This window comes from Eleutherodactylus coqui, chromosome 2 (assembly GCF_035609145.1).
Source record: "Eleutherodactylus coqui strain aEleCoq1 chromosome 2, aEleCoq1.hap1, whole genome shotgun sequence".
Lineage (NCBI taxonomy): Eukaryota > Metazoa > Chordata > Amphibia > Anura > Eleutherodactylidae > Eleutherodactylus > Eleutherodactylus coqui.
This window is the reverse complement of record NC_089838.1, coordinates 126,906,018-126,925,771: the sequence shown is the minus strand read 5'-3', so window position 1 is coordinate 126,925,771 and position 19,754 is coordinate 126,906,018. Positions and strand designations below refer to the sequence as shown.

At 41.4% G+C, this 19,754-nt stretch overlaps 1 protein-coding gene across 2 annotated transcripts in view; it reads left to right on the top strand.

The window, feature by feature from the left end:
- The window catches only part of CEP290 (centrosomal protein 290), a 199,310-nt gene that overhangs the window by 53,185 nt on the left and 126,371 nt on the right, over positions 1 to 19,754 (top strand). For both annotated transcript variants that reach the window (XM_066591495.1, XM_066591494.1), the window contains exons 20-25: positions 6,756 to 6,920; positions 8,368 to 8,517; positions 9,710 to 9,825; positions 11,430 to 11,532; positions 16,934 to 17,164; positions 19,006 to 19,179. In XM_066591495.1, the coding sequence (XP_066447592.1) occupies positions 6,756 to 6,920; positions 8,368 to 8,517; positions 9,710 to 9,825; positions 11,430 to 11,532; positions 16,934 to 17,164; positions 19,006 to 19,179 (939 nt within the window). The remainder of the gene's footprint in view (positions 1 to 6,755; positions 6,921 to 8,367; positions 8,518 to 9,709; positions 9,826 to 11,429; positions 11,533 to 16,933; positions 17,165 to 19,005; positions 19,180 to 19,754) is intronic.

Genomic DNA, 19,754 nt, shown 5'->3' with positions numbered 1-19,754 from the left:
TCTCAGTGGCAGGTTGGGGCACAGGGGGAGAGGCAGCGGTGCAAACCGGAGGCGGTGAACGGCCTTCGTCCCACCTTGTGGGGTGCTTGGCCATCATATGTCTGCGCATGCTGGTGAGGCTGTTGGTGGTGGCTCCCCGGCTGATCTTGGCGCGACAAAGGTTGCACACCACTGTTCGTCGGTCGTCAGGCGTCTCGGTGAAAAACTGCCAGACCTTAGAGCACCTCGGCCTCTGCAGGGTGGCATGGCGCGAGGGTGCGCTTTGGGAAACAGTTGGTGGATTATTCGGTCTGGCCCTGCCTCTACCCCTGGCCATCGCAGTGCCTCTTGCAACCTGCCCTGCTGCTGCCCGTGCCTCCCCCTCTGAAGACCTGTCCTGTGTAGGCGTTGCACACCAGGTGGGGTCAGTCACCTCATCGTCCTGCTGCTCTTCCTCCGAATTCTCTGTGCGCTCCTCCCTCGGACTTACTGCCCTTACTACTACCTCACTGCAAGACAACTGTGTCTCATCGTCATCGTCCTCCTCACCCACTGAAAGGTCTTGAGACAGTTGGCGGAAGTCCCCAGCCTCATCCCCCGGACCCCGGGAACTTTCCAATGGTTGTGCATCAGTGACGATAAACTCCTCTGGTGGGAGAGGAACCACTGCTGCCCAATCTGAGCAGGGGCCCGAGAACAGTTCCTGGGAGTCTTCCCGCTCCTGAGCATGTGTCATTGTAGTGGAGTGAGGAGGCTGGGAGGAAGGAGGAGCAGCAGACAGAGGATTCGGATTTGCAGCACTGGACGGCGCAGAACTCTGGGTGAATGATAGCTTGCTCGAAGCACTTTCTGCCATCCACGACAGGACCTGCTCACACTGCTCATTTTCTAATAAAGGTGTCCCGCGTGGACCCATTAATTGGGCGATGAATGTGGGGACGCCAGAAACGTGCCTCTCTCCTAATCGCGCAGCAGTCGGCTGCGACACACCTGGATCAGGAGCTCCGCCTGTGCCCACACCCTCACTTGGCCCTCCGCGTCCTCGGCCGCGTCCACGTCCTCTAGGCCTACCCCTACCCCTCAGCATGCTGTATTACCAGTGATTTGATTTCCCAGGCAGGAAAGAAATTGGCGCAAGGCTGCACTCAACCGTAGCTGGTTGCGTCTGATTTTTTTACGTTCTCCACGCAGCACACACGTACCCAGAGCCCTTAGGACTGACAGAGGCAGGGCAAATATACTTTTTTCCCTTTTGTTTAAAAGGATAGGCCCACTGCGTCTATTCACTGAATAATAAGTTTAATAACTGACACTGTGTTGCGGCCCTGCAAAAGTGTCACAGAACTTTACTGTTGCAGAGTTATTAACTGTGGCAGAGCAGGTATTTCCCAGGCAGGAAAGAAATTGGCGCAAGGCTGCACTCAACCGTAGCTGGTTGCGTCTGATTTTTTTCCGTTCTCCACGCAGCACACACGTACCCAGAGCCCTTAGGACTGACAGAGGCAGGGCAAATATACTTTTTTCCCTTTTGTTTAAAAGGATAGGCCCACTGCGTCTATTCACTGAATAATAACTGTGTTGTGGCCCTGCCTACACAATTCTGTGCCTGTAGTATCAATGCAGGGTGCAATGCTCTGCACCGCCGATTTTGAGAAAAAAAAAAAAAGGCAACACAGCTAACAGCAGCCTGAACAGTACTCCACACAGTTAAATGTGGCCCTAGAAAGGACCGTTGAGGTTCTTGAAGGCTACACTCACTCCTAACACTCTCCCTGCCTAAGCACCACTTCTGTCCCTAATACCGGGTGCAATGCTCTGCACTGCCGATTTTGAGAAGAAAAAAAAATTTCTCCACTGCTAACAGCAGCCTGCACACACGTAGATGTGGCCCTAAGAAGGACCGTTGGGGTTCTTGAAGCCTACACTCACTACAAATACTCTCCCTACAGCAACTCCAATAGAACAGCACTTTCCCTCAGCTAACTCACACGGCATCTGAGGCGAGCCGCGGGAGGGGCCGACTTTTATACTCGGGTGACATCTGATCGCCCCAGCCACTCACAGCAGGGGGGTGGTATAGGGCTTGAACGTCACAGGGGGAAGTTGTAATGCCTTCCCTGTCTTTCAATTGGCCAGAAAAGCGCGCTAACGTCTCAGAGAGGAAACTGAAAGTAACCGGAACATCGCGTGGTACTCGTTACGAGTAACGAGCATCCCGAACACGCTAATATTCGCCCGAGCATCAAGCTCGGACGAGTACGTTCGCTCATCTCTAGTTAGAACATATTACTCTGGCCATTGAGTGTATAAGTCATACGTCAAAAGTATAAACTTGGTTCATTTGCTGTCAGACGTTCAATTCAATCAAAAATTGTTTGTTGTTCACACTTGATATACAGTTTATATTAATAACCTTGTAATTCATTGTCATATATTCAATATAAACCTCTGAGCAATCGTTTTTGTTTGATCACGCACGTTTGCTTGTTATCCATGCTCAAAATGTAACACACTTAAAATATATCCTTTTAATTAGTATTGCAATTGACCCCATACAATTTGGTAATTCTGTTTGCAAATGTGCTTTCCTTGCTTAATTGTTCCATTACCATATGTAAATGTATGTTTGAAACCTCATTACCCTTTGTAAACTGATATTATCCAAATGAGCAAAACACAATATATTTAATATACCATGTACATTGTGTGTGCACGCATTAAGAATATATATATTCCACTCAAATAGAGACAAACTTCTTGGCCAGTGATGTCTGTAATAAGGAGGAACAAAAGGCTGTGACATAAGACAAATCCTACCTGTGTCTCCTCCCTTCCATTATATCAGTTAGCTCCACCCCTATGGTCTGGCCAACTATTTAGGTGCTCTTCTGTCAGTCTTTGTTCAGCTGTCGAGTGGTACACATGGACCATGTAACATACAAAAAGATGACACATAACACACCAATAAACAAATATATTACAAAGACAGGCCAGTCAAATTTTTTTTTCCACACCTAAAGGAAAAATATCTAATTACTGTAAGTGCTAGAACAAAAGCCACAAAAATAGTTTTATTCATTTTTCACAAAAATTCACAAAAGTGAAAGTCACCAAGAAATAGCAAATGTACATTATCAAATAATCAAATAATCAAATAATAATACTACCTAATTTTTATTGGAAAAAATTGTCACCACTGAAACAAAATATAACCTGTCTCTTAAGTAAGCAGTGATCTCATTTGTCCATCGGTAGTGAAATTATCTTTATTAATTCTGCAAACTAGCAAAAGATTAGTTCTTCTACATATATGTTATATTTGCACAATGTACACACACAATCATTGTAAAAAAAAAAATCAAGCACCTAGATGTGATATTGGTGGGCATGGAGGCATGCAGGTTCCGTATGGTATCTTGTGGCATATCGTTCCTCATTTGCTGTAACTGAGGCTTTAGATCGTGCAAACTCATAGGCTGTCAAAGTTGGCGTCTCAGACGGTCCCATATATCTTCGATTGGTGATAAATCTGGCGACTGGGCTGGCCAAAGAAGTGTGACAATGTTGTGGAGACATTCCTGTGATGTTCTTGCTGTGAGCGGCTGAGCGTTATACTGCTGGATAATGCCTGTTGGAAACCCTGGCATGAGAGAAACACCTGTGGCTGCAGGATGTCCTGAATATATCGCTGAGCTGTCATTGTCCCTCGTACCACTACTAGGGGTGACCAACTGTTGTGTGCGATGGTCCTCCAGACCATCACGCAAACAATAGGGACAGTGTACCACTTCACAGGTCTGAAGACACCAGGAGCCATACCTGCAACCTGGTTCTCTTCCTATAGTTTCCCTATTGGCCGTACAGACATGGCAATCTAAATACTCACTATAGCCATTCATCATGTTATCTTACCATCATCACCAATTTTTGGAGTCATTGCAACTTGAGCCATTTTCTTTCACTCCCACTGTGTACTTCTTGACCTGTCTTGTACAGGTACACATCTGGCCTGTAGCATCTCCTACGTACACTTGTACCACAATTCATCAACTAACTTTATATATCCACCCACCACTTTCCTTTCACCGCTTCACAGTGATTGAGACTCTCATCCCTAGACATGAGCACGGTTGTCATCAGTGCCCAAACTAAACCTGGATACGTTGCCGAAGGCAACCCCGTTCCACTCCTGATGGGTGCTGTAAGACCAAATGTCCTTCAGCCAAGTGCCTGGAAATGGTTCTGGAAGACACAGGGACCTGTAATGATGGCACCACCTGTCTCTGGATGGCAGACAACAAAGCAGTTGGAGCAGCTTGTCCTTGTCAGATGATCAGGCAATCCTCTCTATTGGTGGTCTTTTGAGGGCGTCCTCAGCCCTGTCGCCGTGTGTGTCCTCATTTGTCCACTGATCCTAGCAGCTCCTAACAGTCTGGTCAGAACGTCCCAGGTGGCGGGCATTTTGCCGATACGACCATCCAGCTTCTCGCATTCTAATATGCGCTCCCACTCAAACTCTGTTAACTAGGTGAAATCTCTTTAATTATATTGTAGAGGCATATTTAGTGGTCAACAAGTTCTACACAAGCAGGAAAAGAGCTCACTACACACAAGTAGCCTCTGAGAGCCTTTTATAGGCCAAGGATCGCAAGACCATTCATCTAATCACACCACAACTTTAATCATTTGCATATCTGCCTGAAATGTAACAGCATGCTGAATTTTGCAGCAAAAGGACAATTCCTTCTAGGTGCTTGATCTTGAGCAGTAGTAAACTGCGATAATAAATTCTAGGTCCACAATCTCTATCTCTTCCCCCACCCCCTCCTGGGGAATGGTGCAGGGGGATCCTTTTACTTGTTAAGGGGAGCATGCCGTGTATTTAACTTTAGTTTCATTAATTAGATCTAAGTATATAGGCAGTAAATGAATGTATTTGGTCTGTCAGTTAACGGGAAGTGATGGAGTGCAGTGATGCATACAAAATCTTATCTGTGTATATAGCGTTAGGCTTCTTTTTAGATTGGCCAATTCTCATTTCTAATGTAAAAGACTGAACAAATGTGCAGCTTAAAGGAAACGAGAAGTGAACGAGCCAATGATGCCTTTTTATGCCTGCATAAAATGAAGGACGAGCTAGAAGTAAATGATTCTCATTCGTTGTTTAGTTGTTGGTTCAAGTTTAGACTGAATGATTATCGTTTACTTTCGCTCGTTTGAACAAATTTTTTTTAAAGATAGTCGTTCCGTCTAAAAGCGCTGTTATGCTTCCTTATCTAGGCATCCAGCAATGCAACAGAGCTGATGTGAATTTGTGTGCTTTTACACGGGACGATCTGTCGGGCAACAGATACCCAACTGGCCATCCTAGCGATAATCTCTTAGTTAATTGAAGTGGTGTGGATTTTGATGCAGGTTTGATGAAGACTTTGTTGCAGATTTTCTGCTGTAGAAAATCTGCACCATTTCCGCTATGTGTGAACATGGTCTATTGATAATGATTCTCCTCATCCTGTGCCTGTATATCCCACCCAGCTGACAAGTGAGCCACAGATAACAGAAAGCATTAGCTCATTGGATCTGCTCTAGTGGCCAGTGTGAAAACTGGAAAAGTGGACAGTCCATGTGGCATAGAATGGTAGAGTTGGAAGGGACCTCCAGGGTGATCTGTTCCAACTCCCTGCTCAATGCAGGATTCACTAAATCATCGCAGACAGATGTCTGTCCAGCCTCTGTTTGAAGACTTCCATTGAAGGAGAGCTCACCACCTCCCTTGGTAACCTGTTCCACTCATTCATCACCCTCACTGTCAAAGTTTTTTTAAAATATTTAATCTGTGTCTGCTCCCTTTCAGTTTCATTCCATTGCTTCTGGTCTTTCCTTGTGCAAATGAGAATAGGGCTGATCCCTCTGCACTGTGACAGCCCTTCAGATATTTGTAAACAGCTATTAAGGCTCCTCTCAGACTTCTTTTTTGCAAGCTAAACATTCCCAGATCCTTTAACTCATAGGACATGATTTGTGGACCGCTCACCATCTTGGTAACTCTTCTCTGAACTTGCTCAAGTTTGTCTAGGTCATTTTTAAAGTGGGGTGCCAAGAACTGGACACAGTATTCCAGATGAGGTCTGACCAAGGAAGAGTGCCCCCACTAAAAATGTTTTAAAAATATACTTTTGATGAAAAAATATTAATTTTACATAAGAACTTGTCATTTTCTGTTGATACATTTCTTTTAAATGTAAATATTCTGGTGTCACTTGGATCAGGTTAAGAAGATTGCAAAAACATCTTTATGCTCCAATAGCATTAGCTGAAAAACTCTGTTGAATTTGGGAAAACTGCGTCTGAGGTCTTCTTCACATCTTGTTTTCCTTTCTCCCTAGTGTATATGCCAGGAAAATTTCCCAATGTTTACATTCAATGGAAGCTTTAATGGATGGATAACAATAGTTTGCCATCACCTATAAAATATTATGGCTTCTGTTTAACTTATGCCATCAACTTTTCCTGGCATATTTTGTAAGCAGGTGCCATAACCTACAAGTGAGGGATGCCACTATTATGTTGTTAGAGCATTCGATAACCGTGTTTGTCATGAAAACTTCATGACTTCTACATGGAGCATGCACACTAATGTATGGCAAAATGTGGTGTGAATGCAGCCTTTTATGTGTAAGACTTTTAATAGATTTTTCTCGCAAAGTATGATTTTAATACATATAAAGTCAATTGGTGACTTGTTTTATTATTAATGGCATCCTCAATCTTTTTAGATCTTTGAGTCAAAGAGTATCAGCGGCATATTTGATGTAGGTGTACATCTGAAAGCTCAAGTTGACCAACTCACTGGTAGAAATGAGGAGTTAAGGCAAGAGTTGAAGGGATCAAGGAAAGAAGCTGCAAAGTTTTCAAACCTATTGGCTAAAACTGATGAGAAGGTATGTGCACATGTACATAAAACGCTACCAATATGTATAAAGGGATGGGAATTGAAGCAGTTGTAATGTTTCATCAAAGGAGGCTAAACATTTTGTTTTATTTTATGTGACAGCTTGGTCTTTCTTATTTTACTAAAATGGAGAACTAGTCTTCTGTTTTCTGGGAAAAATACATAGGAGGATAAAGAATGAAATTTGTAAAAATAAAACCTTTCTTTGTTGTTTTGAAACCTTCTCTAATGTAGCTACATTTTCTAACTAAGTGTATAATTTTACAGAAAAAAATATACATTATATACAAACAAGAGTTATCTCAGTTCCATTTTTTTCCATCAGTGTAGCAGTATGATGTCTTTTTAGTCCCCATTCTGCAGCTACACACCAGGTGAAGCGAGCCAGTGATTGGCTGCAGTGTCGGGATGTCATTGTAGCAACAAGGAGTACAGGTAACAGGGGATGAACAACGTCAGAACATTTGAACAGAATTGGCGAGGAATTGGGTGGGCTTAGCATACCGACTTTCATGTTTTTACATTATACAGAGCACTTTTCAAATTTTGTGGCGGACCTGTACCTATAGGCGATATTAGAGAAAACGTCTTTTTCCTTCTGGAGGAGTGCTGTATTAATCATTTAGCAACATTCGCTGTATACATTTTATGCTAGATGTGTGCAAACAATTTATGGAATGGGACCGGTTGCTAAGCCAGCTGTATATGCAGCAGGTGCCAGATGTCTTATACAGCTGAATCCTGCCTGAAATGACTGTAGCACCTATGGGGTTAACGACTAGGATCAGAGCTATCTTAACCCCTTGCATGCCACAGTAAATAGCAACCACTACATCCAAGAAATGAGACTCCCTGTCTTACCTAATCTGTTCCCACGATGTGGTAATAGGGTATCAGTTCCCGCGATGTGGTAATGGGGAGCTCAGGGATTGTCATGGCAGTCCAATGGCCTAGTTGAAGGCAGCCAGACCTGTCATTTTAAAACTCCATTGGGCACATTACACTGCAATACAGAAGTATTACAGTGTACTATACAGACAATCAAGCAATCACATGTTCATATTCCCTGTGACGACTTAAGAGAAATGTAAAAAAAAAAGTTACATAAACTTTTAAAAGATATTTAAAAAAAAATCTTTAATAGCTCCCCAAAAAACTCAGAAAAATACAACCATAATGGTTCTTTGAATACGAGCTGAAAAAATTGTGAGAAAAGGAAAAAGCTCATATGTAAAATAGGAAAAAATTATTTGTATTCTAAAGTAGCCTTTTCTATGCATTTTTTATGTTTGCGTTACCGAATTCGTAACCTAAAACTTGATGCCATCACTTCTTCACTCACTTCCAGGCATGTGGATAGCTTGCAACCCCACTAGAAAACTTTAGTTTTGCTAAAAGATGTGTGTGATGTGACTGTAATATCTTATTTTTCCTAGATTTCACACCTTGAAAATGAAGTTGTCCTTCTTCGTCAATCAGAAGGGGCAAACATTGTCTTCAAAGCTGTAAACCTTCCTGAAGGAATGTCTCTCTCCAGCACCAATCTCATCAATTCTATTAACGAGTATCTCTTGCATCTTCTGGAGGTATTCCACTTGATCGTTTTTTTCTATTAACCCCTTGAGTGGCAGGTTTCCTATCACCCTGTCGTGCCCACCAGGGCAGGTTTTTTAAAATGGTCTAATCATTGAATTTCAACTAGTTTTGCAGTTGCGTCTCAAGAGCCATAACTTTTTCATTTTTCCATTGACATGGCCATATGAGGGCTTGTTTTTTGCGGGACAAGTTGTGATTTTTTAAACAGGGGGGAGGAAAAAAAGAAATGGGGAAAAAAGAAAAAAAGGGGCCATGTCATTAAGGGGTTAAATAATGTATTAACTTCCTTCTCTGGGTCATTACGACGCATGGATACCACATGTGTGATTGTATTTTTGATTTTTTACAAAGTAAAGGGAGACAAGTGTTTTTTAATTTTTTTAATAATTTTTTTCCTTTTTTTTTTAATTTTTTTAATTTTTAATTTTTTTTTTTTTGTCCCTATAGGGGACTTCCACAGGGACCCATCAGGGCCCCTGATCACATTCCGGGGGTCCGATGGTGACAGCCCTTTACATGCTGCAGTGACAACCCTTTACATGCTGCAGTCACATAGACTGCAGCATGTAAAGGGTTAACACAGCAGAGATCGGAGGTTTTCTCTGATCTCTGCTATAAGAGCTGGTACCTAGCTGTCCTCTGACAGCTAACAACCAGCTCTCCCTGCCACAGAGACCATCGGCTTGCTTCTGACAAGCCGATGGTCTCTATGGCAACCTGTAAACAAAGCAGGAGATATTGCCGGCATATCGGCAATATCTTCTGCTGGTTTTTTAAAGCCCTTGCACTGCTCTGTGTGGGTCTGTGCAGGCAGAGCACACTGTCACAGCTTGTGGCATTGTGCTCTGCAGCTCCCATAGTGATACATAGCCCGGAAATCTTCCGGGCAGTATCGCTATGAGCAGTGGAGCTCGGCCCCGGAAATTTTCCGGGCGTGCCACTCAAGGGGTTAAATTAAGAAAGCATATGCTTATAGTGTAGCTGTACACGTATGTGCGTTTGTACTTAAGGATATGTTTAGGGTTGACGTTTCTTTTGAAGGGAACATCCAATCAAAAATAGTTTGTTGACATGTCATAGATATTTGTTTGAAAATCCCATTGGTGGGATTTATGAGCCTAAGTTATCTTTTGGCTGTTAAGAGAAGCTAATGTCTTGTACATCTTTTGTATTTTATTTCAGGAAGTAAAGTCTAAAGAAAATTCAGTTGTGAAATTGGAAGAGGCCTTAGAAGAATACAAGAGAAAATTTGCAGTAATGCGTCACCAGCAGGGGCTAGTGTACAAGGAATATCAGAGGTGAATGAAATACAACGGATGAAATATATTTAAAGCCATATATATATCCTAAGTTAAACATTTCATTTTCATTACCACTGCAACATTTAAAACTGGCACTGCACTCTCAACAAACTTTGCATGCGTCAATAGTACATGCGAGAAATGCTCTGCTTTTGAGACACCTCTTCTCCCCTAGCCTTCTGCACTGATCATTCACTTCCAGTTCACTGCTAAAATCTGTCTTGAAAGACTAGATGGATTATCAGCTCACTGAGGGATCAAATTACAGCTGCTCATTGACGTCTATGGAGGGAGATCAGGTGCAGAATGAGAGGGAGATAAAAAAGGCGCAGTGTCAAAGAGATGCTGTTGCTTCTAGTAAGTGTTTTTTATTCTCACACTGATGCTAAATTCACAGTTGCACTGCTCAATACTGTTGTTTCTGTGTGTGTACCACAGAGAGAGATGAAGCAGGATCTTCTCTGTATGTACAGTACGGGAGGTATCATAACAGCTATAAAATTAGAGATGGAGCCTGCAGAGTTGAACACTGTTTAGATAAGCCATATTATCACAGGTCATATAATGACCAAAGATAGTGTTATTCCTCATGTGTATACACACATTGCAGTTTAGCCTGAAAAGTCACCTGAAACGTGGGTGGGTTTGTGTGAGTGTCTGGACATAAGGAAGGTTTGATATTACCAATATTTATATACCTTACTTTTGAGGAATAGACCTGGTTATGTTATTTGATTTTAGAAGTTTTTTTTTCCCCACAAACCCAGTTATCCTCTATCCACAGCAGCATGCATTTCATGGTAAAATCCCTTTTGAGGACCAAGCATGGTAAATTGGTCCTAGGCTTTAATCCTGGCTGATGGCAAAAGTATGGCGCCAGATTAAAGCTCTTGCAATTAAACAGAAGCACAGCCGAGGACCCTGAGTAGTAGGCAGAGGCGTTTTTTAATGGCTTTTGCCTTCTCCTTTACAGGCTACGTAGCGCTCAATGAGCACTATGTAATGCAGAGTAAAAGCAGAAGTGTTACTTCCACTATTCGACTTGGTGATCACATGACCATCGGGTGCCCCCTGGCACAGCAAAGCCACAGGGTCTGTTAGGGACTACAATAACTATAGGGGGAAGTTTTCCCCTGTATCTGGGGCATGGATGCCCCAGCTTCAGTGAAAAAGTGTGAAATTGGAAAAAAAAGACAATATGTATGACCCCTAGTGGTATTATATGATTTCACGGGGGACATGGATGGTAAGAAAAAATTGTTACAAACATAGGTTTAAAAAAATCAAGAATAAAAGAAAGATATATGCATACTTTATTTTAGCGTAGATATAGTCATTTTTTAAAAAATCAGTTTGTTTTTTTTAGCTTTTTACCCCCCAATAAAACAAAAAAAGGCAGTAAAAAAAGCCCTGTATGTCACAAAGGAAAAAAATGCAGCAAAAATTATTTTGGTAGCGGAAGAAAAGAATATAGGGCAGTAAAACTACCACATGGGTAAAATCCATAAAAAGTATCTGGTCCTTTTAAGACCAAAACACCTTGTTTTTTTTAGGGGTTAAACACATTGTTCTTATTTATTCCTTTGTTCATATTTGTGCAGTGAAAGAGAATCCTGGCAGGTGGACGTAAAAAGACTGAAGGAAGAAGTTTCAAAATTGGAAAGTGAAAAGGAACAGGACACAGTACAAATAAAGGAATATATGGTAAGTCCTATCCACTGCTATTAATGGGTTTTATAAATAAGCTTGATACTGTCAGAGCTGATACTGGCATGGATATCGCACAGCTGAAAGAAGCAGCGCAAACCGAAAAACATGGGGGGAGGTCAACGTTATGCTGGGTTCCCACGGGACTGTTTCACCATGGAAATCTCGAGGTTTTGCCGCAGCGAAAACCACAAGATTTCCACTGGATAAGCGCAGCTTCGAAACCCTCGGCACTCAGCCGCGGGGTGGAGAATTGACCTGCTGCGGCCCGGGAATCCGCACCGCAGTGCCGGCTAATGCCAGCTTTGCCACGGCAGATTGTCTGCCCCATGTGGAAGAGATTTTTGACAAATCTTGTCCACATGGCTGGTTAACTCCAGGACTAGCGGCCGCAGGCGGACTTGCCGTAGCAAAACTCCACAGGGAAATTCCACGGCAAATCCGCCCTGTGTGAACCCAGCCTAAGGGTTGCCTAGGATCGTGAACAACTAAACGGCTAGCAACAACATAAAACGGTTAAGTTGATAGTGTGCATTCATTACATTGCAGCTCATCTCAATACGTTCACGATTTCAAAACACTGTGATGTGCCAATTTGTTTATGGTGCTTAAAAACTCTATATTTAAAGGAGCTTTCATCTAGCATAAAAAAGAATGCCACATCAACAACATAAATTAATCCAGTTTACAACTTAAGCTAGTGTCCCACTTCCTCCAAAGATAAGGGAAGATTTATATTAGTAGTTGAAATGCCAATAGTGTAGGTATTGCACAATTAATAATAAAGAGTTCTCTGATATTGTTGTAGCATTTACATATTTTAAGTGATCACACATCTTATAACATCATTATGCAGTGCAGAGTGTCAAGGCAGCAGAAATGCAGTCCTAAGCTCTCGCTCATAACCTGAAGCTGGCTACATGAACCAATCCCCACATGGTTCAGGTAGCCAGCTCAAGGTTGACTCAGCCTTCCATCCTTCCGAGGTCGGTAAAATGAGTACCCAGCTTGCTGGAGGGAAAAAGATGACTGGGGAAGGCAATGGCAAACCACCCCGCAAAAACAGTCTCCCGATGTGACGTCATACTGGTTTTTTTTATCATATTGCCAGCAAAAAAAGATGTGTTTCGAGGCATGCAAGCCTCTTCCTCAATAATGCTGAGCGGAACATAAGTCAGGTTAGCTGCACTGATTTTGTGCTTTTGATTTCCATATTCAGCGGGTGCCAGCTGTAAAATCTGGCAGCAGCAGGATTCCGAGATAATTCAATCCTGACTGTTTAACCATGTAGATGCTGTGGTCAGTTTTGACCGCAGAATTTTCACAGCTGGACAGAGGGAGGGATCACCTGCCTTGCACAAATGACCTATGGATATTTCCCAGAACATGTGTAGAACCGTCTGTCATGGAAGTGAATGGGTCAGTTCCTGTCCACTGCATGAACTGCCCACATGATCTCTGCTGTAACGCATATCTCTAAAATCTGCCGTAAAATACATCTATGCAGCTTAGGCAAGATGGCAGCCCTCCTAGTCATGTACAGACAAACAAATACAGTATATACAATCAGAAAACAAAATTAGATTAGAAAAGTTGAAAATGTTTCACGATCTGGTTTTAGTTAGTAAAAAATGTAGGTGGTACAGTTCCTTTAACCCCTTGAGTGGCACGCCCAGAAATTTTACGGGACGAGCTCCACTGCTCATAGTGATATAGCCCGGAAGATTTCCGGGCTATGTATCGCTATGGGAGCTGCAGAGCACAATGCCACAAGCTGTGACAGTGTGCTCTGCCTGCACTGTCCCACAGAGAACAAAGCAGGACATTGAGAAGCAGGAAGATATTGCCGATCTGCCGGCAATCTCCTGCTTCTAATGCCCTGCTTTGTTTACAGGTTGCCATAGAGACCATCGGCTTGTCAGAAGCAAGCCGATGGTCTCTGTTGCAGGGAGAGCTGGTGCTTGGCTGTCAGAGGACAGCCAGGCACCAGCTCTTTTAGCAGAGATCAGAGAAAACCTCTGATCTCTGCTGTGTTAACCCTTTACATGCTGCAGTCTATGTGACTACAGCATGTAAAGGGCTATCACCATGGGACCCCCCCCCCCCCCAAGAATGTGATCAGGGGGTCCTGATGGGTCTCTGTGGAAGTCCCCTAAAGGGACAAAAAAAATTTAAAAAGTTTTGAAAAAAAGTAAAAAATTAAATAAATTAAAACAAAAACACTTGTCTTTCTTTACTTTGTGAAAAATTAAAAATAAAATCACACATGTGGTATCCCTGCGTCGTAATGACCCAGAGAAGGAAGTTAGTACATTATTTAACCCCTTAATGACACGGTGCCTTTTTTTCTTCTTTCCCCGTTTCTTTTTTTCCTCCTCCTGTTTAAAAAATCATAACTCCTTTATTTATCCATTGGTGTCGCTGTATGAGGGCTTGTTTTTTGCGGGACGAGTTGTATTTTTCAATGGTGCAATTTAAAGTACCATATAGTGTACTGAAAAACTTTTACAAAATTCTAAGTGGAGTAAAATGAAAGAAAAATGACATTCCACCATCCTTCAGTGCGTTTTGTTTCTACGGCACACAAACTGCAACAAAAACGACATGATAACTTTATTCTATGGGTCGGTACGATTACTACGATACCAAATGTGTATACTTTTTTTTACTGTAGCACTTGTATTTTTTTCAGACATTTAATTTTTTAAAATTATTTTCTGCTGCATCTTCTGTGCACAATAACTTTTTTATTTTTCCATCGACGTACTTAAGCAAGGGCTCATTTTTTGTGGGATGTCCTGTAGTTAACGTTGGTACCATTTTGGAATACATACGACTTTTTGTTCGCTTTTTATTGCATTTTTTTCTGGGAGACAGGGTGACTGAAAAAAGTGCATTTGTGGCGTTCTTTATTTTTTTTTCGGACTACGTTCAACGTGCAGGGTTAATAATATTAACTACTTTGATAGATCGGACATTTATGGACGCGGTGATACCAAATATGTATTTTTCTTTTATGATTTAAACTTTTTTATTATAGATATGGCAAAAAGAGGGTGATTTAAACTTGTATTTAAGTGTGAAAAAGTCAAAAGAAAAATAACTATTACAATTTGGTATTGGCATAGTCGTACTGGCCTGTAGAATTACTTTAATACATTATTTATACTGCTCAGAGAATGCAGTGAAAAATAAAATAAAAAACATGCCAGAATTACAGATTTTGTTAATCTTGCCACTAAAAAAAAAATGGAATAAAAAGTCGTCAAAATTTTACATGTTCAAAAAAATTAGATAAATAAATACTAGAGTTCATCCCGCAAAAAACACGGCCTTCTAGAGTGCTGGCAATGGAAAAAGAAAATGAACACAGCTCTTGGAGTGCAAAAGCAAAAGCAAAATTTTAAGAAAAAAAATGTTTTAAATGTACAAAAATAGCAAAACATAAAGTGTATAAACTTGGTATCGCTGGAATCGTGCCGACTCAGAGAATAATGTTATCACACTATTTATTCTGCACACTGAACGCCGTAAAAAAGGAATCCAAAAAACAAATGGCAGGATTTCTTTTTTTTCCCCTAATCTCCCCACAAATTTTTTCACAAAAGTTATGCAATACGTTATATATACCCAAAAATTATGCCATCAAAAAGTACAACTTGTCCCGCAAAAAACAAGCCCTCATATGGCCGTGTCAATGGAAAAATGAAAATGTTATGGCTCTTGGAACGTGACTGGAAAATGAATTGAAATTAAATGATTGGCCCATTTAAAAAACCTGCTCTGGTGGGCACGACAGAGTGGTGAGAAACCCGCCACTCAAGGGGTTAAAACGCATATTAGTGAAAAATACCAACATACAAAGCGTGTTCTATACATACAGTACAGAATCACATGACCTGTCAATAACCATACTTGGCATCACAAAAAGAACAATATCAGTTAAGTGTAAGCATATACCAAAATATATGTTTATGTAGTTTTCAAATCAGCATTGAGAGTTGGAAACCCTAATGGTACCAACATTAAATGCTTTTACATAAATTTGCATGGGACATTTGGTGTCACGTTGGGGAGAGACGGTGTGCATTTAGAGTATATACAGTGGGAGAGAGAGATACTGGACCTTATGAAAATTATCAAAATGTTCTCTGTTTTTAAAGACGATTTGTTCGTGTGGCATAATTGTGTTAAAGGAATGTTAAACAGAATATTCACACAAAAGAAATCCCAACAATTGCTAACTTAAGCTTATCCTTTTCATTGTTCTTTACTTTGTTTCATATTGAGGTTAAAACTCATTAGTGAAGCTGTCCTCTCTGTGTTCCCTGGGGGATCAGCCATTCCAACTTCTTCTCACTGTCCTTGCAGCAGGATGCTCTCTCCTCTATTCCAGTAGCACACAAATGTCATTCAGCCCCTTCCCTCAGCCATTTACATGCAATGCCTTTTAACATAGTAACATAGTATGTAAGGCCGAATGAAGACAATGTCCATCTAGTTCAGCCTATTAACCTCCTTGTTGATCCAGAGGAAGGCAAAAAACCCCAAGAAACAGAAGCCAATTAGCCCTTTTGGGGGAAAAATTCCTTCCCGACTCCCTAATGGCAGTCAGACTAATCCCTGGATCAACCTCTAATAGTTCCTACCTGTCTGTATACCCAGATCAACAACCCCACTGGTCACCTAAAATTTATATCCTGTAATATCCTTCCAATCTAGAAAGACATCAAGTCCCCTCTTAAACTCCTCTATGGATTTTGCCATCACCACGTCCTCAGGCAGAGAGTTCCACAGTCTCACTGCTCTTACAGTAAAGAACCCTTTTCTGTGTTGGCGATGAAACCTGCTCAAGGTCTCATTTAAAACAAAAAATAGAACATGCTGTGATCTTTATCTTCGCAGCATTGCTCTGAATGGAGTTCATGTTTCTGCATCTTGCAACAGACAAAATTTGCGCAAGATTTTCACCCATGTAAATGTAGCCTGACAGTATGCACAGATTTATCCCCCATTTACTTGTCATTCATTGAAAATGATGGGAGAAATACTAAAGTAAGGTAGCAAAAAATTATGTAAAATGATGGCTTAAACAACATGTTTGTATGGAATATCATCCAGGGAGAAAAAGAACAGCTTAATAATTTTTTTGCTACTTTTATTTTGTAGCATGAAGCATAAACTCAATGACTAAAAAGAGACACTTAGCTGATTTTTTTCCAATTTTTATGTGACTCTTGGGAGTTTAAATGTATGAATTACACTTACAAAATATAACCAATTATAAAATCACATTACTTTACAGCACTTACTCATTTGCATCAAAACGGTGACTTACACTCATAGATTTTCGGACTGGAACTGGGTATAATGCTTTTTTCCCTCTTTTACACTGCAGAATTTGCTAGAAACACTCAAGATGGGGCCGGATGAAATAAAAAAACTGCTGGCTGAAAACTCCAGAAAAATGACTGTTCTTCGGGTGAATGAGAAATCGCTGACCAGGAGGTACACCACATTGTTGGAAATGGAACAACATTTGCGGAAAGAAAATGACAGGCTGAGGAGTGATATATCTGATATGGAGGCTGCCGTGGGAGAAAGAATTGGCTATCTACAGAGATATAAGGTAGTGGAGAGAATCCCATTCATTGTTTCCTTCTCTAAAGTCGTGAGTTTTTCTTAACCATTTCAGCCTTGAATTTTGTAAATAATTCAATATTTTTGACACACATCTAGTAAATGATCTCTTTTTTTTTAGCCAACTTTTTTTTACTAACATATGAAGTCTAGTTTTTAGATAAAATTGATATATTACAAACAGGCTATAGGAGCTGGTGATTCCAAGTGGCAGGATGGAAAGCTTGTGTAAAATGGGGATGACTTGATGAATATTCTTGGTAATTCTCTGGATTCATTGAGGATAGACCATTCTTGCACATTGCGTAATATACATTACATGCCAACTTTTTAAGCAAGGTGGCATATCTAAAAAATAATTTCACAAGAGTGTAGCTTAAAGGTATATATACCTTTTTGCCAAAAGCTACCATTATTTTCAAAAAGAAAGCCACAAATTAATCGTAAGACTTAATCAAACGTTAAAGGGGTTGTCCCGCGCCGAAACGGGTTTTTTTTTTTTTTTAACCCCCCCCCCCCGTTCGGCGCGAGACAACCCCGATGCAGGGGTTAAAAAAACAACCCGCACAGCGCTTACCTGAATCCCGGCGGTCCGGCGTCTTCATTCTCACCTGCTGAAGATGGCCGCCGGGATCCTCTGTCTCCGTGGACCGCAGGGCTTCTGTGCGGTCCATTGCCGATTCCAGCCTCCTGATTGGCTGGAATCGGCACGTGACGGGGCGGAGCTACACGGAGCCGGCATTCTGCACGAGCGGCCCCATAGAAGACTGCAGAAGACCCGGACTGCGCAAGCGCGGCTAATTTGGCCATCGGAGGCCGAAAATTAGTCGGCTCCATGGGAACGAGGACGCTAGCAACGGAGCAGGTAAGTATAAAACTTTTTATAACTTCTGTATGGCTCATAATTAATGCACAATGTACATTACAAAGTGCATTAATATGGCCATACAGAAGTGTATAGACCCACTTGCTGCCGCGGGACAACCCCTTTAACGTCAAAGCATGGTTACTTTATTTTCTATACTTAAAGCTGGCCGTACATATTGGATCGCTTTTTGTCAATTGTACATTTTATCTCCCTCGAACCTCTTGATAAATATGCCAACGGAATTCTTATTACATAGCTAATGGAAAAACTGAAATTGGCATCTGGATTGATTTTTTGACTTGCTCCTAAAGTCTACAACATTTTACAATAAGATCTAGTGCAAATAATTGTATTATCACACCAGAACAGATAAAGCATGAGAAATAAAGGCTAAACATATCCAGTAGGTTAAATAAAGTATGCAGTTCACTTCATTTCTCTAAATAATGTTTAAATGGATTCAGTTGCCAGGTTCGTGCGGCCTGAACCGCGGGCAGCATGAACACTGAACAGGGAAGCCTGCCACCCCCATGGTGTTTTACCCTGAATCGCTGCAATGTTTTTGAAAAATACACTTCAAAGTGTATTTATTTTGAAATACTGCAGCGTTCCAGGATAAAGCAGCATGGGGGCAGCGGGCTTCCCTGTTCAGTGTTCATGCTGCCCGCGGTTCAGGCAGCACAAACTTGATGACCGAATCTCTTTTAAGTGAGTTCAACCAAACTGGATGCCTTCTTATTTGAGATGTTTCAATCCCAACTTCACGAAGTGGGCATAACGACACTTTGTGTTCTCAATATAGCACGTGTGTGTGTGTGTGTGTGTGTGTGTGTGTGTGTGTGTGTGTGTGTGTGTAATATTTTGTTTTGGGGTAAGAATTTCCTTTTATTAAAAAGTATGAGTATATACATATTTATTTTGAAATATGGACTCCTTTAAAAAGTTCTCTGCTCTTTGTTTAGGATATTGCTGCTTTTAAAGTGGCATCTTTACAAAAAGCCTTGGATGACAGCGTTCCTTTATCGGAGTTAGAAGCTGCCAACAGACAATATAATGATCTTACAGCCAAGTACAGGGACATGCTGCAGAAGGATAATCTACTTGTACAGCGGACTGCTAACCTAGAGCACTCAGAGGTGAAGTATATGAATGTGCTGTTGAAATGTTTCTGAAGTATAAGAATGTGAATAATTTTTGTAAAAACTGACATTTATAATGATTTCACTCATTGAAATTGAAGTTTAGAAAAGTCAGAATGCTACTTGACCACTTCACGACGACTTCATGTAAATTTACGTCATGCGGTTGTAAAAAATGTATGGAGCGGGCTCAGAAGCTAGGTCCACTCCATACCAGGCGATATTCAGCGCTTGCTGACAGCCGCCGGTAACTTCCGCGATCAGTTAGCTCTGATTGCGGCAGTTAACTATTTTAGATACCGTGGTCAAAGGTCATCATATGTCTAAACAGTCAGCGGGAGGGACCCCTTACTGCGCTCCCTCGGCAAGCCCTGCAACGTGATCAGGGGGTGCAGATGGGTCCACATGGCAGCCCCAAGCCTTCTGAAGGCTCCCAGGGCTGTTGAGCATAGATGCCTATCATGCCCTGGCCATGTAAATCACTATATACTGCAATGCTAAAGTACTGAAGTATATAGTACAAGCGATTAAATTATTGCATATTCAAGTAGCCTGTGGGGACTAAATACAAT